This window comes from Bombus impatiens, unplaced genomic scaffold (assembly GCF_000188095.3).
Source record: "Bombus impatiens unplaced genomic scaffold, BIMP_2.2 scf_0136, whole genome shotgun sequence".
Lineage (NCBI taxonomy): Eukaryota > Metazoa > Arthropoda > Insecta > Hymenoptera > Apidae > Bombus > Bombus impatiens.
This window is the reverse complement of record NT_176555.1, coordinates 3125038-3151288: the sequence shown is the minus strand read 5'-3', so window position 1 is coordinate 3151288 and position 26251 is coordinate 3125038. Positions and strand designations below refer to the sequence as shown.

Sequence of the window (26251 nt, the reverse complement as noted above, 5' to 3'; positions counted from 1 at the left end):
AGGGACAAGATGGTTTTCGCTTTCCTTCTCTTTGCCGCTGTATTATTACTTTACTTCTTGTCTATCTTTTAACAAAGCTAAAGTTACGTAACAGTCGGCGAACCAGCCACCGTAATTATTTAAAATCCTAGCTTGGATTACGTTTCAAATTGCGATACCGCAATGCTCGATCTAATGCTGCACAGAAAATCCGATACTAGATCAGAATTTTAGTAGCAGATGGTTTGACAATCCCAAACATCACAGTCGTATTTATACCGACATGATTAATTGCGATCGAAACAAAGGGAAGATATACGACTTGTAGAATATCGTGTCTTCGCGCTAGCATCGCGTATTTTATTACGAAGAATTTTAAACGGCCAGATTCGATGGTCGTCGATTCATCGTAACGGATCGATATTTCTCTAAAATTCCTTTCTTCTGCTAAAAAAAAAAAAAAAAAAAAAACATCAAGCTTCAAGGAGGAGACCAAGCAAATATTAGGTATACAGATAATATTCTGTACTTAAATGGTCAATATTATTTTGAAGCGAAGTTTACCTTTAAATAGACGACTTTAACAAAGTAACGATTGTCTACAATGCGTCACAGAGTGTGCATTGTGCATACTTCGTACATTGGCCTTCGAGCCAGCCGAGAAAAAAACTGAATCTTTATTATTTTCTATACGCTCCTTGTTTTTCTCGTTCGATATATAGTCGTTATTTATTAACGGTCTTATTACAACTTTGATTACAAGACGATGAATCCAAAGGGAGATCTTAAAAAATAAAAAAGAAAAAAAGATCGTTGTCAGAAGTTTCAGCGTATCGCGTCCTCTTTGGAAAATCATCGAAAAAACAAATGCGTTTTTAATATCAACAACTGTAAATTGCAGATATTTATAGACAATTTCATATTTTCGTGAATGGGATTAATCACAATGAAATATCCCAAGACGCGTTATATTTTGAACAATTTACGTATTTTCGTATATCACCAGTGTTCTATGCAACTTTCGCATCTTTGAAATTTCCCAATAAATACATAAAAAAAAACATCTCAAGTATATTAATAGCCAAGACAATGGACTGACCGAGAAAGGATTGATCTAGGTAATTATCGGGCAAAGGGGCTCAGGAAGAGGCAGAGAACGGATGGAAAAACGAGAGTATGTCAATGAAGAGTTTCTCGTTTCGTCGGGTAACGAGAAGCGGTGTGTCGTCGTTCCAACAATTATTTCAACTACGATCGTTTTACGCTTGAAAAGCTGCCTAAATCGATCGGAATAAGCACCAGGGATTCGTAGGCAGCAAGATGAACGACGTTCGTCTGCCCATAACGCAAAATATTTCGGCCGTTCGTTTTGGCATCGAAGCATCCAAACCGACGGCAGTTTCCATCGAATAAAATAGCTGGATACTGTCGGTTATTTATTGTCTGTTATACTTGAGTAAAATAAAGACAACAAGCTATACAACAGCTTGTACGAACGCTTGTGCAAATTTATAAATATATTACCTATATGTCTTTATACAAAACACTTAAAAATTTCATTAGTTGTTCTAACGAATATCGTACCGATATTGCCGGATAGAGTTTGAAATAAATCTGAAACTGTATATGCAAGCTACAAAATATTTAGTGCAAGTACGTATCAATTATTTGTTACATTGACAAACCTGGATGTTCAGTGACGTTATACGGGGTGGTTGGTAATGGTGGTACAAGCGGAAAGGGGGTGATTCAAGGGGTGAAAAAGTCGAAAATATAAAATAAAATTTTTTTTTTAATTTTTCCATCGAGACAACGATCTACAGTGAGATCCGTTATAACGAGACGCGATACGCGTGCACGCGTACCGAGCGAAAATTCAAAGTCGATTTTCTCGAAAACAAAGCCTCGAACGAAAAATTTGTATTCTATATTTTCGACTTCTTTTTTCGCGTAGAATCACCCCCTTTCCGCTTGTACCATCAGTTACCAGTCACCCTGTATTTTTAGCGCTTATGTATTTAAAATGACTATTCATTTGGTATATTAATTTTTTTACTAAATATAACAAGTATCTGTTTATAACTAATTATATTAGTTCGAAATTAGTCCTGAATTTTATAAATATAATCACAACAGTCGTATCTGGTTGGTATTAACAAAATTTGAAAAAAAAAAAAATTGTATTTATCGAACACGATATCTACGTGGAAGTTTCCTATGATATTGAAGGTATCCGAATACTTTCGTGTGCTATTGTACATCGTTCGTTTGATCATGGTTTATGTACAATTTGCTGTTTACGTTCCCGCGTTCCCAATGCTTTTATCAGGGAAATACAGAAACAAATTTTTCAACCGTTTTAAGTTACTTTTCTGCTCGAGTTTAATTGGAAAAATAAATTTGCCTTTCTTTAAACTTCGCGTTTTGTTTCCCCGTTTTCACCAGTTTATTCGGATTTTTCGTTAATTAAAGGTAACCGCTACTACGCTCCAATCTATATTATTCGGAAACATACTCTTTGCACCAGGACCCTGTTTTACAAAATAATTTACCAATTGATGCAAGTGACGTTAATAAATGGACAACTTACAATTTGTAAACTTCGTATCGCGGTTTTGTCATTCTCCGTTTAATAGGATAATCAGATAATTTATAATTTGTAAGATTTACTTGTAAAATATCGTTTGTTTCGTAACTTGTATTTCGTGATTTGTAAAACTTCGGTAATTATGTTTAGGTAATTGTATTTATAAACAATTCTGTATGTAGAGAAGATATGGGATTGCGCGTGTTTAAAATCGGCAGCACACGGTTAAAAATAAATATAGAAATTCTAACTAGAATGGGAAAGTGAAATTACGGTAATTTGTGACATTTAGTGAACACGAAGAAATAAACGACAGTCAGCTTGAAATAGATAAAGCTAAGAGGGTTAAAATACTCTAGATAAGAAAGTAATCAAAATGAAAATGCACAAACAGGATAAAATTTCATTCTATTCGTGTTATTTTTCTTCCCAAATTTGTACAAAGAAGATGGGAGAAGGAAAGTTTTGAAACTAAAGATTGACTCTAAATGAATGACTCTAAATGACTCTTTCCATGTATGATTCTTAGTTGTTTGTAATTTATTTCCGTAACTTATGACGATAATTATAAATAATTACAACCTATATACCGTTAATAAATATTAGAATTTTATAACACGTGCCGAAAGAACAAATTCAAAAATCTAACTTCTATTTTTTACTGCACTCGTGTTAGTCGATTGAATATTAATTTTAAATATGAGATTACCATGTGTTTAAACTTAAACTATCAAAAATTGTTCTTTGTGCTTTAGTCCTTTTCCTTAGTTCTGTTTTTCTCGTAACTGAAGAGGACGCTGCAACAAAGAAGCTTCATTCTCCAGTAATTTGCATGAACCAACGAAATCGACCAAAATCAAACGACTTTCCCAAATGTGTTGTAAATTCGTAGTCAAATAATATTCGTAGTAAGAAACTTTTGCATATCTCCATACTACTCCTTTGTCTTCGATTATAATTATGTATTTGTATACGACTACCACGTACTCTTACTCAATATATAACTTCGCAAATAAGTAATTTCACAATCTACTTCATGGAAGTTCTAAAGGGAAAATATGAAAGAAAAAATAACAGAGAATTTAAAATTCCTAACTGTCTATTCCAAAATACGGATTTAGAGAAAACAAATGTAAGTCTACAGTTCCCCAATCTGAGCTACTCACATACCTATATATAGTAGCTAGTCCCGTTTTATGGAACCACGTGTTCGTTTGTATACCTCTGCGAAGCACGAGTGACAAAACGCATTTACGAGAAAGGTCAGTAAAGGCTGAACCTGAAAAAAGAAAGTTTCAGAAATCTGACCTGCGAGACGCGACCGCGTGTGCCACGAAGAGGCAAGCTATGTACATATATATAAAAAAATTCAGTACACGAGACACCGTTTACTTATTGTAGAATTATAAATTCGATTAATCAATAAAACGCGTGAAAAGTAACAGAAAATGCTAACATTATAAATACTCGAACAAATATAATTTTCCTAATTCTTCTCATAAGCTGTAGATTATCAGTTTTTGTTTATAAAAGGTGTTCGTTTCGACTGCAGTGTCTCTCTCTCTCTTTCTGTTTTTCCATACTGTCATCGATAGTGTAAACAAAACTAATCTATAGAAAAAATACATTCCGAAGATTTGCATTAGTATCAATACGCGGAATTCTCAATATTGTTGAATATTTTATAATACTATACGGCGCGTAAATAAGTACTTACATACATATGTACAGATACCGAACTTATAGGTTAGGAAACTAAATATCTCTGCGACGATTGGTCTTTAGATACGTGCTTATTATACATATCCATTGAGACTCTTCGATTAGTTTTCTTTTATTTTATTTCTATTCGCTAGTCGATTGTTTACTTCCACTATGCCAAACATTCTATATATAGTGACTCAGGAAAGTATTTAAACATTTACAGAAACACTTTATCAATATATTATGTGCATTATACAAAACATTTTGAAATTTCATTACTACCGCATCGAGATAGTACTGGTTATATTGGTAATGTTCGAAATAAATCTGAAAATGTATATACATTGTACATAGAAGCTGCAAAATATTTAATGCAAGATATCTTTTTCACGGAGATCACGGAAATCAATTATTCATTATATTAATGAGGTTCAATACTTAAAGGTACTATTTTAAAGACTTACTATATGTTTGCAGTAAATATCTTCTAACTTCTATATATATTTTCGAATCGGTTCCAAGTTTTATAATACCAATATAGTCGTGGCAGTTGCGCCTCGTTATGATGTTAATTTTTAAATTTTTCATAATGTCAGATTTTAAAATAAATAATATAAATAAAATAAAACATATATAAACAAAACAATATCTACATAAAAACTTTCTATGGCAAATTTACGAAAACTTTTGTGAACCATTATATTATATCGCGAGCTCTTCAGAAAGTAAAGTGATGTTACAAACCCCGTTCTTTGAATTTTCTATTATTTATGTCATCTTGAATTTATGAAAGTAAGTCATTTGTTTCCTGAAAATATTCATCATATACTTATGTAATGAAGTTAAGAAATTAATAAAAACGAAAACTGAACAGTTTAGTTTCTGAAAACCTTATATAAATTTTTCTATAGCATGGAATCCCATGAAAGAATCCTGCGAACTTTTAACTCAAAGGACACCTCCTGGAGATTAACGAAACTAAACAGCTTACAAGTTAGGTGTAACAGAATTACACGAACACGCAACGTCGCTAAACGATAAAGTCACCTAACCTATCTAACAGTGGATGCATTCGAAACATCGTACAAAAAGCGTTCTTCTTCGATAAAAATTCGCCGCTACCGATAATGCGACCGATCGTTAAATCATACCGACAGAAAAATACGCGACACGACGTAGAATGTCGGTAAACGCATGGAAAAATGCGAAAGAAATCGATGGTCGATACATCGAGGCGTCGTTCGCTCGAAGATTATAATAGTACGTATTTCTCCGCGAAGAAAGCAATGACCGATTTCACCGAGATAGCGGAGAACGACTGTTTTCGCTAGATACTGTGCTCCGATCGATCTTCCGTGTTTGTGTGTTTACCTAGAAGTTTCAAGCGAAAGAAATTTCGTACAAACTTTTATCGTTATCAAGAACAGGACAAGAAACTTGCATATGTATGTCTTACGTGCATATTTTGAGTAATATATATATGAAAATCGAATCGAATCGAATCGAATCGAACACAGTGATCTTACTTTTCGATTTTTATCGTAATACATATATCGACTGATCGAGATTCGATTTTATGGTTTCCCGATTAGCAGAGGTTTCATTATGTGATACATTAAAAATGGTACCTACTGTTGTTGTTATCTAAATAATACCTGCGGATTTTCCAATTCTTTTTTAATTACACAATTGCGATTTTAAAATACACAAGTTGTTCTTTGATCCATGTACTGACAACTATTATCGCATTTCATTATTCAACTTCTATTCCGAATAAGTCGAACTTCTATATGAACAGTTAATTGCTATTATACATTTTGCAACTAATTTCTATTATAATGTATTATTGCCACTATTTTTAAAAAAATAATTTAACTTAACAAATATGTCTCATACTGAAAATATTGTCTTTATTTTTACCGGCGAATGGTTCCTGTCGAACAATTAAAAATAAACTGTACGTGAAAAATGATATACGTCACACTATACGATTAGCTTATGTGACGGTGTTCTGTGTATCACTAGAAGACATCCCATTCAAAATTCATAAGCAAATACCGTTTTTGTAACTCCTTCAAAACTCTCGATTTATACGAGCCACCCGATTTTCATTATTCTAAGCAATAAATATTTTATAATATCTAATATACTATTATATATCAGTTTTTATACGCCTAAGATTACATCTTAGAAGTTATATTTCGAATTTAGATACCATTGACAACATTAATGTTAAAAATAAGCTAATAAATATTTACATGTACAATTATCATAAAATTTTATCACATTTTGATTTCAATTATTTCTAAACGCCTTAAAATTCTATAATATTCCATATAATCCCTCTGTAATTTTCTATAACATTCTATATCTATAATAGAATATGTTGAATTTTCATTAACGACGGTTTACCATAAAATGGCGCGAAAACGAAATATCATATAACCTACACCTTGAGATTAGATATGTATTTTGTGAAGCAAGAAATTCATAAAAAAACCCGCCAAAAATTTAAATCCCATCAGCACGCAATAATCTTACATAGTTTCTCGAAGCATCAAGTTAGTTTCGATAGAAACTTCGACTGAACTTTTCCGAAGTGTAGAATTTTAAATCATAAACGCAATTTCGTGGTTGAAAGCACGACAAAACGGAAACAAGTACAACCGCGTTGAACTCGTCGTGGTGAAAGTTTCGTAACAATACTTACCTGCGATTAAGCAGAACTCCACTGTGACGACTATACGAACGCTCCGTAAAGACAGGTTCTGGTCATCCTGGAGAGATGTCTCCAAGAAAAAAACGTATCCGTTCAAAAAATCATGCTTCTTCAAAAACACCAAGTCGTAATAACGGAGCCGTCGGAAGTCGTTACTCCTGTTATGATTCTTATTCCGATTCGAACACACCACCGTAATTCACTCGTTTGTTCACTATTCACTGCGCGACATCGAGTTTCACTTATAGATACGCAACAAGCAAAACAACAAAATCAGTAAACAAAGTTCGTATAACTTCCGCACATTCACTCCAAAACAAAGAACATGGCTCTCGCGATCTCTCTCGAACACCCGAAATCGTTGGAAACAGCCAATAACAAGAATGTCCGTTTTCACGTATCAAATATCTCTTAATCGATCCGCAACGATAAAAACTTAATACGTTCGAAAACCGAACCGAGCGAGATGAAGTAATAAACATAGGACAAATCAGGTAAATATTTATGGAGATGGATCTTCGTTTGGCATTGTCGTCCTTCTGTCGAAAGAAGGTATTGAGATTACGAACCACGAAAAGCTACATTTTCAACGAATATCTCGAAATATTTAGCGAATAAGAATTCTTACAGTTCTTTGAAATTCCTCAGTTCGTATCGAAGCAAGGTACTCATTTCGGCACTATTAACGTTTTCTCGAACCTCGCTTGCATAAAGACCGCGAAGATATCGATAAGAACATGGACAATTCGATACAGACATTCGATTGGTAAATTCGACTTGGAGAAGAGTCGCAACTCGCAACACAACGATAATCGAAACGGAATCCGGTGACTTATACGCTTCGGTTATATTCCCTTTAATGCGGGCGCCGGCCGGCTTAAAGCTGTGCAACCTAACAAACCTAGCGGCTCTCCTTGCATTCGATCGGTAGCTCGAGAATTTTTTAAACACACGCAACGATCCACTTGATACCCGATCAACGTACGAATCGCTTTTTCCAAACGTTCAACAAGCTTGCATTTTTATTAAACGAAGTTTTGTCGTCACGTTCACAGGTTTGTTCGGTCACGCACTGAGAAAATTTACATTGCTTGATATTTCCGTATAAGTGGAATGACGTATAACTCGTTTCAAAATATCACGTATACATGTGTCAAGATTCAATCGACGGACAAGTAATCTCCTTCGTTTCCGGTAAAAGGAGATCTACCCGTAACGCGGCGCATTATAACGTACTCACCATCGAGCGGTTGAATTGTGACTGCAGCTAGCTGGGTTCGATGCCGTCTCCCCCACTACCATGCTTAACAGCTAACTGGCGAAACGCCTAGAAGGGTAGTGGACGTTTCGAAGGTTACGCCCATTGCCACGCCCTCCGCTCTGTTCACACCTCCTTTGGTCGCACCTCTTTTTTTCGGGACTTTACAAGGACTCCCTTAGTCCCCTAAAGTGCGTTCGGACAACTTGAATATTCTCGCGCGCTTTTTTTGAAGTAGGTACAACCTGATCAAAGAAAATTATATGCAATATTACGTTGAGTATTTAAGAGAACAACTGTAAATGAAATAAGAATGAACAAGGTAAATTAAAATTGCAAAAATATGTGAAATATTTGAACAAATAAATGTAACTTGAATTACGATGGAATATAATTTACGAAATGAAAAATACCTAAATGTTCGAATGAATAATCTTTTATCAACTTTAAATGTGAATGCAGCAAACAAATATGTACAGATAAATTCTGTCTGCGATAAACACGTATGCTATATGTTCGAACGCTCTTTTTGATTTCTCCTTGACGTTGTATTTCTCAGATTAAAGGATGTGAATTGAACGCTTGTTTATATACGAATTTGGATTAAACGTATCGAAATATAGGAATGATCAAAATATTATCGTGCTTCGTAATATTAAACATGGAAAGTTAATACTTTAGAAAATTGTATGATTCTTTTTCCTTGGAAAATTACAATATGCCTCTCGTATATCAGGAAATAATGCGATGAAAGCAATAAAATAAGGAATTTAATATATAATATAACTGAGTATATAATTAGGTATGTGTCAACTAAATATTGGTAACTTTCTTTCACAACGTAACCTATAACTAGGACAATTTAAGCATTTAGATATGCATACAATTTTTAAGTTGTATTGGCAAAATCATATTATTCATCGTTTTAATTGTTAACTGAAGACTCGTTAAAAAATTATAGATGCAATAATGCTACTTAATATGATTGATATGTATTTCATTTTTAATTTTCAGTCGTTTCTTGAATGATTAAAAAAACATTCTTATTCTCAATTGTTTTAATCAATAGGACTTTATATCTATACCTAAGCATTATTACTAGATAAAATAATTATTTGTTAATGATAAGACTTGAAAATCGCTATACTTAAACTTAAGTACATAAATACATACTTACAGTTTCAAGAAATTATGATAAGTTGTTTGTTTCAAAGATAAAATGTATTTTTTGTTATGAAGTAAGTAATCTATAAATTAAATTATTACCCAAGTATGGATAATTTTATTTTTACGATATTAATATAAAATAATTCTCGTGGTAAGATAAAAATTGAACCATTGGAAGTAAAATATCTATATGCTTCGCTATTTATTAGATATCTCTAGGTTGTAGAGCATAATCTTCTGAGTGTTAGTAAGTTTTCTGCCAAACAAATATTATAGAACTTTTTATAAATAACGTATGGTATCTCGGTATCTAGATAACGCATGATTGATTGAACGAATGAAATGTCTATGATAAGGTTGAGTAAAGACTTACCAGTATAAACCGATTTGAAATACTTTCTTTCACGCAAATACCTGAAATACCCGTACAAAGATTATTATTACATTACTTTCCTAAAATTTAGTTCTAAAATATCTTGTTAAAATATACAGCACGAGAAGTATTCCCTAGTAATTATTAACTACGCTTATTTCATTATGATTAGATATTCTAGCGAACTTCTATTACGACATAAGAAAATCCGAAATTATAACTTGAGGAGTATTAAAAATCATATATTAATCAATATACACTACGATTGCTACTGTGGTACGTATTATGTAAATATGTACGTAGAGTTATCAACGTAACAACAATAAATAATACAATTTGATCACGTGGTTTCGTACAATTAATTTTATAACAACAAATGGAAATTAGATGGTAGACGTATTGTAATAGTATATTTTATAGTGCAACGCTAATATTGTATATACATTTGCAATACCTATACCTACTTTTTACGTTTTATACATGGTATAATGTACTCGGGGGTGAGGTTAGGGTTAGGTATCCATATGTACATACTATATTATAAACCTAGGTATGAACCTATATCTATGCACTTAACAATGTTACAATTTTATACTAAAATATGATACGTATTACCTACATATGTATGTATCAAAATATTAAAGATATTAACATGCATGTCTGTTACTAAATATGTATACATACATATGGGTGGTTGGTAACTGGTGGTACAAGCGGAAAGGGGATGATTCTACGCGAAAAAAGAACTCGAAATATAGAATAAAAATTTCTTTTTTATTTTTTTTTAATTTTTCCATCGAGACAACGATCTACAGTGAGATCCGTTATAACGTACCGCACGCGTACCGAGCGAAAATTCAAAGTCGATTTTCTCGAAAACAAAGCCTCGAACGAAAAATTTTTATTCTATATTTTCGACTTCTTTTTTCGCGTAGAATCGCCTCCTTTCCGCTTGTACCACCAGTTACCAACCACCCTGCATATGTACAACTACCTACATACGTGGTAAGTAGTGGTAAATATTGTATTGCAATAGTATTTCAGTTGTTACGATGGTGTCCACTTTGTTTGCAATAAATATATCGCAACAAATAAACGTCTTTCAAAAATTATATAACTGGCATATATAATAATACTCTACGTATTTTACATTTTTTCATTAAATTTTTTAGATAATAATGAATATAAGAATATAAAAATATGGAAGTTGAAACAACCGTCGGTGTCATATGTCCAATACATATGTACAGAGTGAACGTTTCTATTAATCATCAAATGTTTATATGAATATTGTTCACAAATTTCTATTAAAACATAAGAAGTTCCAGAAGAAAAGTATTATTCTTATTATAATATCTAGAACTACAAATTAAAAGAAGAATAGAAATATCTGGAAGTACAGATTTTAATTACAAGAACCTAGTACTTGAGTTCTAAAAACATCTATGTATGTATTTATTTCTTTATGGTAGTATCTGTTGCATTAAATTTAAGATCTAATCTTTATTATAAAATATGTAATAGGTACTAAATGCATTGGAAGTAACAAAAACGCTAGTTGTACAAATGCAATAAAACTATATGAAACTTAATGTGATCTTTAATTTAATATGCAATAGTTCCTCAAATATATGTAACCCTGATAAGACAAACGCCATAATAATAGAATCATACTCATAATTAAACCTCAATCCTACATATATATTTCCATAACGTATTATAATATATACTATACTTTTTTATTTGTAACATTCTTTCCTCTTGCAGAATATCCTGTATTTTTCCAAGAATCAATTCGCGTATACAACAAAGATCTCCACCTCTGTCGTTTATTACTCATCCAGACGAGATACATAACCGCATGCGTGACCATTCCCATACGTAGTCTCTCCAACTGCAAATAATGTCTAAAAATTCATGCAAATGAAAAAAGAAAAAGGGTAGGAATGATGAAAAATTCTGTATCAGAGATTGAATTTCATCCGAAATGGCCAGTTAAGAGAATAAAATGGTACGGAAGAACGGTCATCCGATTACCTGGAAGTGCGTGCGCGTCATCGTCAGCATGGCGCTTCCCCGTGCGTCCCCGTGGCGCCACGGCTGCCTTGAACTTCCGTCCTGCCCCACGAGCAACCCGAACCCCCCACCCCCCTGCATCGTTACACCAGAGAAGCGAATGGTGCCGTTTTATGCGGTTTTTGCTGACAGTGATGCGGTACCACCCGGTACAAGTTAGTTCTGGATGCCGCTCCGCCTACCGACACCATCGCAGTCACACGTAGTACCTATGTTGCGCATGCGCAGCATACAGGGCTATATGACGCGTGTTCGAATTACCCTCCGCCATCTTTCCACCAGCCGGAATCAGTGATACAACTCAACGTGACTCCTCTCTCCATCTTTGTCTACCATACACGCTGTAAGTACACGATGCCTTGCCTGCGCGGCTTTCTAGCTTTCTCACTCTGTCTCTCTCACACACACACACACACTCTCATTCTCACTCACTCACTCACTTTCTCCCTCTCTCTCTCTCTCTTTCTTTCTCTAATACATTCTATCTTCATCTCTATCTAGCTGTCGCTCCTTGATACTATCTTCTTCTCTCTCACTCGATACCTTTCTATCTCGCCCTTTCTCGCACTTGTTTGATTCTCCTGGAGCAGATATTGCCGCGTCTACTGCTGTCGCAGTGCACCGTGGGAAATACGCTATCAGAGAAGCTACCAAAATGGCGGCTCACTAACTTCTGCGCCTATAGAGATTTATACTGAATCTTTATTTTACTAAAATAACACTCGCTACTTTATATAAACTGTAACTTGGCTATATTTAACTTGGCAATGCTTTACATACGTAGACAACTTTATTCAACCAATAGACGCGCATACTAGTTATGTGATTAAAAAATTAGTGCTAATATTGCAACTTTGTACGAATTCCAAAATTAATCGTATGCGGCGTGCTAGATATTAACTTGTTTATTATGTTGTATAATTTGGAAAACCGAAACTCATTGGTTTTGCAGATATCGATATTTGTTTCCTTTTTTTACACAATGAGGAGAAAATGCATAACGAAGCATAAGTTTTTACTGGATATAAAGACAAAATAATTAAAAGCTCTATATACTCTGTAATTTAGGAGTTTGCTAAGATATTTTATTGTATTTACATATCGACAACACAATAGGTAAACAGAAAATACTTCTCTTACGAAATAATGTTTCAGTTACGCAATTATTTAATTTAAATTATTAAAAATATTGATAATTACAGAAACAAAATTATGGGTTAAATATCTTTTATGAATTGTATATTATATTAATTGTATATTATAAGAGTTATTTCTTATCAAAACAATTTTGCAATAAAAACATTAGTTTAGTTAACATAATAGTTACCTATTAAAATCTATAGTTGCGTTAAAGTTTTTCCTGTATGATAATATTTTATATTGTCATTTCATAAGATCGCTTTTCCAGTGTACTTTTTACAACAAAATTTCAATCACACCTGTTAAATTATGAAAATCGAAAATATATCATCTTTCCGTTCTACTACCTGTTCCCATCATTTTGGTAAAGATATTTTATGCCTTCGCTATAAAACATTTGTGATTTTTCATTGAAATATTTTTTGATACAATCATTTATAAATTTTTATAAAATACTATTTGATTTTCATCTTTTAATCTCAATAAGTACCGTCAAATTTTTTGCCAGCTAGAAAATATTACAGCGAAGAAATAAATAGTAATTTGGGAATTCAATATATAGAGAATATGGAATATATGATAAAACTACCCAATTAAATATTCACGTAACTCTTTTGTACATTTTGTGCCACACATGCTCTAGTATCGCAATGATATAGAAATGGTGAGAATTATTCCAAAAAATATTTTAGTGTAGAGTCACAAGTTTCAGAAGACTAGTTGTAGAATGAGAATGTGACTACATATTTTCATAGCATCTACAGGTATGTGTCAAATTCCGGTCCAAATACCATAGTAAAAACCGAAACGAATGTATGGGATGACTTAATATATAAAATAATTATACCTTCTGTTTTAGTGATTGATCCTAATTATATTTTGATCATCTAATTCCTATTATCAGTTATTACTTTTAGAACAGAATGTGTGTAAGTACACACATAATGAATGTTCGAATAAGATCGTATTAAAAATTAAAATTTGAGCAATATAATTTTATTGTATACGCTACGGTAAAATATAATTATTATAAAAATGTAAAAGAATGTATACTTCTAGACGTATAAAAATAATTACAAACTTTCATAAAATTATATACAAAACCACAAAAAAAAATTTTTTTTTGCTGAATATAAAACATCTGGAATTGAACTGGGACTTTCGTAATTTGGACTTTATAGTTCACTCAACTTAGCTTCTTCGATGATAGGATATATATATAGTCTCATTTCAATGTATTGAAAACATGCATATGTACAATCTAAAATGTCACCAAAATTGTATTTCGATATTTATGTATTAATGTTAAAGATATAGCTTCTTAAAATTGTAAGTTATTTATATTTATTTATTTATTTATTATTGTTTAGTCCGTACCTTTCGACTTTGGACGAACTTTCGGTTTTACATCTCTTATACCTATTTCGCTTCTTACCTCCCCACTTATCCACTCTATTATATTGAGTACTATATTAAGTAGTACAAAAATTTGTTACTGGAGAATGAAATGTCATTAATTGATTAAGAAGAACACAAAATTCGAAGCAAAAGTTTAGTGTAACATCAGCAAAGTCTTGCTTCTTGAAACTTGTTAGGTTAAATTTATCTAATTATTAGTCATCTATCAATTATTAATATATCTAGATTCTTAAATAGAAATAGCCTTTATACGTGGCCCGTTACTACAGGTAAAATATAATAAAACGAAAGAAACTTTTGGGACAACCAAATATAATGCATAGCAATTAAATATATTTTGCAATAAATTTGATAGATACTAATAGAGAAATAGAAACATATTATATATATTAAAAATCTTATTATAGCAAAAAACAATATGCAACGTGCTATGTTACAAATAAATGGCATACCAACTCAAGTAATTACAGAAGGTCGTTGGGTAGAAGAAGGTCTTGCAGAGTATGGTAAGAAAGACATAGTACTTGTTATTACGGGTAACCCTGGCATTGCAGAATTTTATGAGGGATTTATAAAAACTATAAAATCAAGACTTCCTAGTGAAGTACCTGTTTGGGTGGTTGGAAATGCTGGTCATGTACAACCACCGAACAATTTAGCAATTACTATGCCAAGTAATTCAACTTGGAACGAACATTATAGTTTAATGGCACAATTAGAGCACAAGGTATTTTTATTTACTAAATTTTATTGCTTTGCGGAAGAAACTTTAAATCGTCATAATTTAATTACAGAAAGACTTCATAAAAAAATATGTACCAGACGATGCAAGACTGCATCTTATTGGGCATTCAATAGGGAGTTGGATGATATTAAATATACTAAAAGATGATATCATTGCTAAAAAAATAACCAAATGTTATCTATTATTTCCAACCATAGAACATTTAGCCACAACCACTAATGGATGGATATTCACTAAAATTGTAAGTTCTTTCGTTATCAAAATATTATTTTACATAGTAGCATATAGAATGTCAATTAAAAACTAACTTTTTTCAGATATTGCGCATTGCATCCTTTCTCGTTCTTATTGCTTGGACTTTTCAATTTCTTCCACATGTTTTAAAAATCTTTTTTATCAGTATGATAGCACTGTTAAAAGGAGTTCCTTCAAAATACAATAACGCGTTACTTCAATTGGTAAATCCTCATGTCATAGAAAGGATAATTAAAATGGCAAAGGAAGAAATGGAAATAATAAAAGAACGAGATGACGACATAATTTCAAAATATGCAGATAAATTATGGTTGTATTATGGCAACTGTGATGGTTGGACACCAGTTAAATATTATGAAGATTTGAAATCTAAGCATTCTGATCTCAATGCAGAACTATGTAAGCATGGTTATGATCATTCCTTTGTTTTGCAGTATGACAAAGAAATGGGAAAGCTTGTTGCCGATGTAATTAATGATAACATATTGTAATCTTAAAAAAGAAAAACGATAATTAATCTTTTTGTCATACTTTTGAAACATATATTTAGTTGACAATTGATGATTCATAATATTTTAAAGCTTTTATTAATATTTCAATAGTTAAATAATTGTTTAATGCTACTAAAAACTTCTCACAGAAAAAACATTGGTATAATATGTTTCCATTCAGCCTTATTAAAATCATAACTCTGTGATTTGAAATCCAAATTTTAAATGTTTTTACATGAAAAACATTTCATGCTTAATGTTACTAAGTGTTTTATCATGTACTAGCTTATTAGTAATAACTTGTGAGAGATATTGTATTATATGTAAATATATTGACATTATACTAGATTATCAATTAAATTTGGCTCCTTTATGAATTTCAAAATTGATCGTGGATTTTTCCATTTATGAAGTTATCTTCAAGAATTTTGGTTTTATCACAAAATCTATTATGCTTTGAGCAGTTTAGGAAAGGATTATTAGCAATACGCCTATTAAATTATTGAATTATATTCAATTTATTTGTTATGTAACAGAAATTGAAACGAAGATGTTAATAATACACAAAAATATATGTGTATCTTTTAATTTACTTTTATTGTCATTTATTATATCTAAATTGCGCGTGTGTATGGCGCGTGTGTTGGTGAATACAATTCAAAATAAAATACTAATATTTTAAAATTTTGCATGTTTGTGTGATTTCAAAATCACAAAATTAATACGTTCTATACTGAAACAATTAAGCATTATTTACTTTATATGTTAAGAAGTAAATATGTTATTATACGGTATTACATATGTTTTATTTAAATAAAAATGGTCTTTTTATAAGATGTACGAAGATTTTTCTGGATGATTGTAAGTTAGTGTAAAGCTATATATATAATAAAAAGGATTAATATATATGTAAAATAAGAAATGTACTTCGTTTAACTTACAAAATTAAATCATAATCTAAATTCAAATATAACTTAATATACACATAATGTTAATATAATTTAATATTCAAACAAGTACTTTATAACTAGTAACAAATCAAAGTTACCGCTTAAAGTGTGATTAAATGGTCGGCTTTCTTCGGCAATATTCGACTGACGCAAGGGATGAAGCTGACATCTTTTGAGTCATACCAACATTCGACACTATATTTAACAGTCTGCAACTTGCAGCATTCCGTTACATAGTAGGGAGAAGAGTTTATACATTACGTTTGTTTATTAATTGTATAGTTAACAGGTACCTCAATCTCAGTGTATTATTTTTAGGGTTAATCTTGTTGAAGCCATAATTCTGTGATTTGAAATTCAAGTTACTTAAAATGTCGCGTGTTACTACTTTATTGCTGCTTATTTGCATCAACGCGGGGTTATCTTATGGTAAGTGTGAGACTTCGGAGTACTGAATTTGTTCTTCTAGTAACAGGATGGTATCAACATAAAAGTAATCTGGTAAAATTAGATAACGTACGACAATAACTGATTCATTATGATTATTAACTATTAGAAATCCAGAGTATTGCACTCAAATTTGGTGTAATCCATCTGAAATCTAGATTAGATAATAATGGATATCGTCAGCAAATACATTTTTTATACTTACAACCTTTCGTAGCTGTTTTCGGAGAAAGAAATACATTATTGATTTTAAAAGATTTATATTCAATATGTAACAGCATAGATTAGTGTATAGATCTATGTATCATCTATAAATTGTAAGCATCAAATATTATAAGAAATGAAAAATTTTTCTGTATTATATGTTGTATAAAAATATTAATATTATTCATTTTACGTTTTTATGACTATTATTTGAATGGTTTTTCTTCATATATTTTGACAAATATTTCAATTCTTTCTTCGATTATATAGTATTAAATAATTAGCAAACCTAATTACATTTTATTATTTCTCAATTATTTATTTTATGTAGTTTTATGTAAGATCAACATTCGTACATTAATACATATGCAGTTACCTCTGTGAATAATTAACCATATCATTCAACATCTCTGTTTGTTATTATAATGATATTCAAAGAGGAAAAAATAGTCATATAAAAATATAAAAAATTTAGAATTTTGTGGGTAACTTAAGATTCTCTGATGGACGCTCATAAAAATTGATTAGGCTGTAATCTATTATAAGTAAACATTTTTTAACTACTTTCGATTTTAGAATAAGAAGTATCATTGTTTAAAAATATAGCTTACATTGCTATTAACTAATCAACATTAGTAAGTTATCTTTTCATTAATGCCATCTTAATAAACATTGTTTGTATATATTTTAATTTTATAACCAAAATAAGTGGGTTTGTATTAAAATTACGTAAAATTGTATTGTTAAAACAATTTGAAAGAATTGCATAAGTACGTAATATATCGACAAACTTAATAAAAAATAAGTTTATAGCTTTTTTTAATGATTTTAATAATCTAATGGTTATTGCTAGAATATTGCAGCAATCTTTTTTCTTTCAATTTTCTTTTAATTCGATAAATAATTTGAAAATCAATTTATAATTTTACAATTTATAATAACAGCGATCACGATCATCGATTTGTATGAAGCATACACTCGAATTATAGTTTCATATTTTTTACTTAGTCGACATCATCCTTTATCTTCTCATTTTAATTTGAAAGTTTGGTTTATCTGAATCGTTGAAATATAAGACCGGAAGCTGACGCTATCAACGACAGCTTTTTCATTTATCTACATATTGTATGTATATATAAAATGAAGTTATTAAATTGACTATAATTAATTTAATCAACTGAAATTTTTATCATGTAATTACTTATAATTTCTGTGATTATAAATAAGGAATAGATGTATAATTCTTTAATTATATGATGAATTAATAACAATATATATATATATTAAATGAAAGTATTTATAGGAATTAGGAATGTTTTCTATTTAACTAAAATTAAACATAGAATACACAAATAATGATATTAAAAACTACGTCGAGTATGTAAATAATGCATACAGTAGAGTATTTAAAATGGCATATATGTAATTATCTTAAACAATATTTAGCATAAAAAGAACGTTCCAACAAAAAATATAATAATTAATATTTTCTCATAATTTTTCAATATCATTTAATTACGTTTTTTTGTATAAATTCTAGCATACTCGATAATATTTTAGTTATTATTTATTCATACATTATATACGTATATAAAATATATACATATATACGTGTGTATGTATATTTATTAATGTCCCCAAACGAAATTAATTGTTTTAGGAATGGAGTGCACGTTCGGGAACAAAAACTTCATATCACGAGCAATCAATTCATGCCCAGGATTGCTTGATCCTAAGGAAAAATCTTATTGTTGCTATGATATTTCTAGTGAAAAAATTTATTGCTGTGATGCTATGGAATTTGGTTTTCAATCGTCATGGTAAAATAATTTACATTAATATTTTTGTTTATGTAGTCTTTTTGGAATTTTGTTTATGTTTTTGTTATGTGTTGTTTGTGCATAAAATCGCCAATTAATTAATGCTGCATTTAAATAGCAACATCTAAATATCCCTTACTAATGATAGTATGAAAAAACTCGGGAAGTCAAAAATATACTGTTTAGTCGGACACATGTAATGGTAATGGTGACATTTTTAAATGAAATTTCAAGGTTATTGTTTTTTTTAATGGAACCATATATTTAAAAATAAATATATTAATATTATTAACAAATAATAAAAATATTAATCTGTTTGCCGAAAAACAATTACTTCTACAAATATCTTGACTTTAATTTTGTTAAATTGAGTGTATGAAAGACCAGGGAAAATGCGAAACAATATTCTTGTGTTTATGTTGTCTGAGGAGTTTTCTCACACAACAATAGATATAAATAAGACAGATATTTAAATGATCCCATTTAGTTGAGTTACATACCATACAATGTAAAGCGCAGAGGAAATATAGTTCATTCTGATAACTTGAAATTGAACTGATATTTTAATAATGATATTGATGACGGCACACATTATTCTGACCGCCTATTCAACTTTTACTTCCACTTATAAATATGATAGCCGCTTGAAAAAAAATTTATCATTTATTCAATAGCAGCGAGGTAAGCTAAAACGAACGAATTGGTTCTGCAACCATATTCGTTGAAATATATATTGAAAAATATGTACTTAGGAGTGATTCATCTCAGGCTCACAGTTAAGAGCAAAGTTATCATTAGTACAACAGTTTAAACAACGGAAAAATATAACATAAATTAAAAAATAAGTGATAAAAATAATATGAAATTTATTTATTTATTAGAAATTGATGAGACAATCATGTTGACCAGCTTTCCTTTACCTACGTTATCTTTCCAAAAACAGATCTCGTCCGTTGACTATGACATACGATACTCGTTCATCTTACACCACGTTAGTTTATAATATTGCTTATACTGTTCAGTTATCTTCTATGCGATAGATATTACTAAACGAGAGAAAGGAAAGTTTAAACAGATTCGCATCGTCAATATCATGGTCTTTACCATCGTAACGAAGGCGGGATGAAAAAGTCGGTGAAGCGAATTACATTGAGCAGATATTTCTTCGCATTCGTTGTAACATCTTTGTATGCTATGCTATAGCAGTCTGATATTAGTTATAACAATTGTTCATTGTAGCATTCGTTCATTATAGCACATCTTACTATAGCATGTAATACATACATATATGCATACATGTATGCTTTAACATAGCTAAGTTCAGTTCATTTCTTATCTTTCTGTATATTTACAAATTAAAACGTGAGACGTATAAACGCATTCCAGACAAACGCATATATATATACAATATAATCATATCGGTATATGAACTTCACCCAGACTTAACTCAAACTTAATCCACTATAGTAAATTTGTTACTAAAGCAAAAATATCAAAAATATCTTCAGGTTTATAACTACCTATTCTATTACTATTATTACTATTACCTATCTTTGGATCCCTCATTCCTGTCCCCTCGTGTCCCCCCCTTCTTATGTTCTAGATATCCTAATCATTCTATTATTTCTTTGTAATTCGGTCCCTCCACTATTTTTTCCAGTCTCACGCTTCTGCCCTCCATTACTCTGCATTTATCCACCCAATGTTCTAAACTCTTTATTATAACACTATGTTCTTTCTTCAATCAGTATCTATTAGCTTCTTCCATACTTCTGCATTTAAATAATTTATTATTACTAAGACATATTAATATCTTTGCATTTTATTAATTTAACTTAATTGATATACGTTAGTTCATAACAATATCTATACGTGATAATATTTATATTAAAAAAATGCGCATGTTTTCTATAAAATAGTGCCTCTGTAACACGTCTATTAGTGTGTTAATATATGTATTAAATAAATTGTTACTAAAACGGTTGAAATAATATTAAAATTAAATAATAATGTAATAATTTAAAGTGTCCATTACAATACATTATATACATAAAATGATTTAACTTTGCTTGATTTTGTTTCATGAATTCTTTATAGGATAGTGCTGATAGCGGTTACCATATTAGCAGTTCTGTTTACAATAATAGTATTCTGCATATCATGCCTATGCTGTAGTTGCTGCCCATGGTATCGCAGACGTCATCGAGGAACAGTTTATGGAAGTAAGAATCTTTTTGTATAATATTCGCGTTTTAAAAATATTATTCTATATCATTAGACAAAAATTTTCATAACAATCGTCAATTTAATTTTTGTTATCTTTCCTTTTTACTATTCTTCTTTTTATGATATAAAAATTGGTCTAAGCATTTGCAACTAAACAGATATTTAATTAAAGTAGTTGAAAATATTACTATTACCATATATGTAATATATAGACCACTTTTTATATTATTTTATATACTCAATTTTTATAATATATCATATCTCATGAAAATATTAATTTATTGATTTTATTTCTTTTTTATATTGCTTCTTAAACATGTACATATAAATAATATTATTTAATTAAATAACTAATCTATTACCTAATTTTTAATTCGTATTAAATACTTATTTGTAGAGACAGTCAAAACGAATATTAAAAAAGAAAGACAGTTTATTTACTTATAAAATAGATTTGCAGGGAAAGTAATAGCTAATTTCGTCCTGTAATTATTTTTAGGGCCACCTATGATCTGAATCCATTTCATCACATCTTCCAATCTCCTGACATTACATATAATATTTCCTATAAGTATATATCGAACTACACATGTTTTTTAAATATTTTGACTTCGCTTTCTATTTGTATATTCTTAACGCATTGAACTTATGTGCTTATAACATTTTTTAACGTATACGTAGATGCGATTTTGAAAACTATGTAACGCTAAGTACTTCAGGAACAGTACTTTAATTGCAATATGGTACGGTTTTGTTGAAGAAACGATTCTAGAAATATCCTAATGACAAATCACAGTGTTCAGCTTACATTGTTAGAAACAATGTCAGAAAATTATTTATTACTTGACAATATAATGCGCTTAATATTACTACATTGTCAAGTATAACAACTACATATACTTATTCAACGTTATGAATAACAATTATGTTGGTAAGACTTTCACGCGTTTGCCTTGAACTTTTTGCATGCCAAAAAAATTCTACGACCTTGAATTTTTAGGTAATCAAAAGGTGATCAAACATTCCATGATTAGCTTTTTTTTTTTATACAAAAGATGTTATATTTTTTTTGCTTTTTTTATATCTATGTTATGTAACAAATATATCAATAATATAAGGCGTTTGTAAAATTAAATAAACAGGCGCGAGTCGTGTTTATTTAATGAAAACTAATACACGTATAACGATGTTTATTATATTTTATATTTATTTTAAAAATTCGATCTTATAGATATATGCACTGAAATATAGTACATATTTACTTGTTAAATACCGTATTGAAACCGTTATGGAAGTATAAAGTTTATCCGTATATTTGCAAGTTGCAAGATTTTACTTTTGCCAGATTACACAGCGAAACAGTTGACTTCCATTCTTAATACATAATATATATTTTTATACGCGATTTTATACTGACATACACAAAGTATTGTGATAATACTTGTGACCCATTTTTTGTTTATATGTACTTCAATGACTAATGACAGAAGGCTATTGAATTTTGTAGAAAAATGTAAACTTATGATATATAACTAACATATAGATAAGTGCTTTTTATTGTAACATTATATAATAAATATCTTTGTGATCTTTCAATGTGAGCAAACATTTTCTTCCCACTGTCACATTAAGAATGTTAAAGTATAATATTTCAAAACAACCATGTTACTAAGGTATGTATTGTAAAATATAGGTCACCTAAATTGCCTAACGATTACCGTTAATATAAAAATAAAATGTAAATATTAATTTATTTTTAAATCGGTTTCCATAAAACATGTTGAGAGATTTAGCTCTCTAGTAAGCTTTAAAAAAATATTAATGCAAGATAAGATAAACAGTATTATTAATAATACTTCAATTACTTGGAATATTTTTCCCTTGTCATCTTTTCTGAAATCGTTTTCGAAGCTTCGTTGTTGGTTTGGAATGCATAATTTGTAGAAAATTCGAAAAATGAAATATCTTTTACCACGGAATAACATATAATTTTACTTTTATACGATGAATATGAAAATTGCAATATGATTTTCTCATATCAATCGCGAAAAGTATAATTGTTCATAAAAAAATTAGATAAAGACTTGTAGATAATAAAAGTTTTTCAAAATATATGTTTTTTAAACGATTTATTTAAGCATTTCACATACAAGTGATAAAGTAGAAACAAAAATTGACACATATTTGTTGAATTCAAATATTCGTCTACTGTCTCTATAAATAAAATATTCTCCAGAATTGAATTTACTTTACGGGAATTTTGTTCCAGAAGTACACGTACCTAGTATGGTACATGTAATTCAATCACCCACGAGTATTCCACAACCAACTCCACACTATATAAACACTGCGTATCCTACGAATTCAGCAGGTGATTATTAAATAAATTTAAAAAAGTAGCGATAGTATCTATATATATTTTTTTGCATAAAAATTTTAATTAACTTATTTTAGATACAATTTACGAAAACTAAAGATGATCTATTTAATATTTATTTTATTCAGTATTAAATATTAATTAGTATTGTGTTTTACAAGAATATATAAATTTACCTATTCTTTTACTGTTATAAAATTTAAATTGCCTCTTTCTAGGAATATCACAACCACCGATTTATTCTGAAGTTATTTATGAAAAACAAGCACCTTATAATCCAAATTATATGTCTTCAACGCAACAGTAACGTCGAATAATGTTTGAAGAAGTCCCATCACAAACCGTGTATTTTCGAAACGGATGCTTGTAACATGATTTTCCGTTTGCAAGTGTTACTCGTCATCCCCTTCCAAGACACTAAAGACGCAGTGAAGTTCCGAGTTTTCACTAATCTTCCTTAATCCTAAAGAGCTAAGAAATGGGGTACTCGTACAATTATTACATTTAAATTACTGCGATATTTCAGTTGAACGCAGGAAATATCAAGATCAGTATTTATTTAGGATATGCGACCTTTTGGACGATTTTACAAGATTGTGTCCAAATGGACAATTCAATAAACTATGAACATTTTATTTATACGTAGCCATTTATTAACAAAATGAATTCGGTGCCATATCAACTCTATGAAACTAATATTTTTTTTATATCTAAAAGACTACTAATAGTTACATAACTACACTCCAAATAGTCAATTTATAAGGAAATTAATATACTGAATTAATATGAACAATGTATTATTAAAGCTCAAATGAATTTGAAATATTATAGATACCTTTAAACTGATGTAAAACATAAAAATATTGTATGTATTTGGATTCACATTTTTATAGAAGTTTCTGATATTTTTTTACGTATTATTTATAAGTATATCTTATTGATTATCTTTATATATTACCATTGAATTCTAATTTAGATTTTTTAAAACATTACTCGCTATATAATTACAAATATCTAAATATTAAAAAATATATGTTAAAGTGTACTACTATGTTTAGTTAATTATAGACACTACTATCACAATGTATAATTTGAAAATAAAATGTTCGATTATTTATTTCGTGTTTAAAATCACTTCCTTTGTTTCTAAAATATATAATTGTAAATAATATAATGTTTTCGTACAATACGATTATATTCGTCCTACAATTTTATATTAACATTTTATCATTTTGAAATACATATAAAAATTAATTCTTATATTGGTAAGCTAAAAAGAAACCACATGACTTATGGGAAAATATATATTTCTGAATATCTATGTTACAATATGTATATATATATTTGTTTATTTATATATTATATATATAAATAACTTACTATGTATTAATGTTTCACAGTTTTTCTTTCTACAAATTATGTAAGATAATTTTTTAATATAAGGTAAAATCGAATATTCATTGCTAAATCCATAGAAATTGAGATTTATTAGTGACTAGTGTCTAATTAAAAGAGAATCGCACATTTTGGTTATTAACTTAATGTATTTACTTCTATATATAAAAAAAGCAGTATTAAATATATTTGTATTACATGTAGAAACTGTGAAACAAGGGAGCTATTGTATTCGAGTTTAAATATAAGTTTTCTTTATCAATTGACCATTTCCCCATATTAATTAAATTTATAAATACTTATAAATAATTTTGATTATTGTTTTTGACTGTGTATAGTAACCTATTCTCCTCGACGCTAAAATTTCGAAACTAATACATAAAATTAATATTTTCCAGATTCAAAAATAAAACTTAGCAAATATAAATAAGATTAAAAAATTAATAATTTTAGTAAATATTAGCCATATGTAGTATAAATAAAACATTGAGTCTCTTTTCTTCATAAGTAAAACATAAAGTAACCTTGCATATTAGTTTGTTTCCACTGTTTAGCAAGACATTCAGTTATAGCTTTTAATGGTATTACTTTTATATTTTTAATCTACACTATTAAAACTTCTACTTCCAAATAAAATATTACAAATTATAATTTCAAAAATTGTTTATACAACATAAATGCGTCTATCTCATTCTTATAAAATCCATTTTACGAGTATTAGTGTTCCCTTTAAGCATACAAATAATTTTGACATATTACTAGTAAAATTATATAACCTATAATTTTTTTAAACAAAAATATTTGTCATTAACTATTATTATAAACTAAAAAGCTTATGTTATACGATTACAACTCTTTAAATAATGATCATTTTATCTTGTATCATCCAACATATTAGCTCTTAATAAAAAATCAATGT

General features: G+C 29.6%; 3 protein-coding genes across 5 annotated transcripts in view; 2 read left to right on the top strand and 1 right to left on the bottom strand.

Annotated features, from left to right (window-relative positions):
• LOC100746567 overlaps window positions 1-8238 on the bottom strand; it is a 339045-nt gene extending 330807 nt beyond the window's left edge. Inside the window, exon 1 of the mRNA XM_033319155.1 lies at window positions 6981-8238. The gene's annotated coding sequence lies outside the window, so the exon portion shown is untranslated. The remainder of the gene's footprint in view (window positions 1-6980) is intronic.
• Window positions 8239-14494: 6256 nt separating this feature from the next.
• On the top strand, window positions 14495-15923 carry LOC105680345 (lipid droplet-associated hydrolase). Its single transcript, XM_012381891.3, has 4 exons — window positions 14495-14691; window positions 14830-15149; window positions 15217-15408; window positions 15485-15923. Exons 2-4 carry the CDS (start codon window positions 14841-14843, stop codon window positions 15911-15913), a joined length of 930 nt encoding a protein of 309 aa, XP_012237314.1. The 5' UTR covers window positions 14495-14691; window positions 14830-14840; the 3' UTR covers window positions 15914-15923.
• A 1043-nt stretch (window positions 15924-16966) lies between these two features.
• On the top strand, window positions 16967-24579 carry LOC100741896 (protein shisa-5). 3 transcript variants are annotated; one of them, XM_012381893.3, is made up of 6 exons: window positions 16986-17111; window positions 17182-17292; window positions 19175-19334; window positions 21432-21556; window positions 23830-23931; window positions 24156-24579. In XM_012381893.3, the coding sequence occupies exons 2-6, from the start codon at window positions 17235-17237 to the stop codon at window positions 24242-24244; spliced, it is 534 nt and encodes a 177-aa protein (XP_012237316.1). In that variant the 5' UTR covers window positions 16986-17111; window positions 17182-17234; the 3' UTR covers window positions 24245-24579. The 3 variants fall into 3 exon arrangements, with proteins under 3 accessions (XP_012237317.1, XP_012237316.1, XP_012237315.1); XM_012381894.3 differs by having other exon boundaries at window positions 16967-17292; window positions 23833-23931; XM_012381892.3 differs by having other exon boundaries at window positions 16987-17292.
• Window positions 24580-26251: the final 1672 nt, after the last annotated feature.

Bases quoted from the DNA above. Each gene is read 5' to 3' on its own strand.
- LOC105680345 (XM_012381891.3), top strand. From the start codon at position 14,841: ATGCAACGTGCTATGTTACAAATAAATGGCATACCAACTCAAGTAATT. The intron at 15,150-15,216 runs GTATTTTTATTT...ATTTAATTACAG, and splicing joins TGGCACAATTAGAGCACAAG to AAAGACTTCATAAAAAAATA. The intron at 15,409-15,484 runs GTAAGTTCTTTC...AACTTTTTTCAG, and splicing joins GATGGATATTCACTAAAATT to ATATTGCGCATTGCATCCTT.
- LOC100741896 (XM_012381893.3), top strand. From the start codon at position 17,235: ATGTCGCGTGTTACTACTTTATTGCTGCTTATTTGCATCAACGCGGGG. The intron at 17,293-19,174 runs GTAAGTGTGAGA...TAATTGTTTTAG, and splicing joins CAACGCGGGGTTATCTTATG to GAATGGAGTGCACGTTCGGG. The intron at 23,932-24,155 runs GTGATTATTAAA...GCCTCTTTCTAG, and splicing joins GTATCCTACGAATTCAGCAG to GAATATCACAACCACCGATT.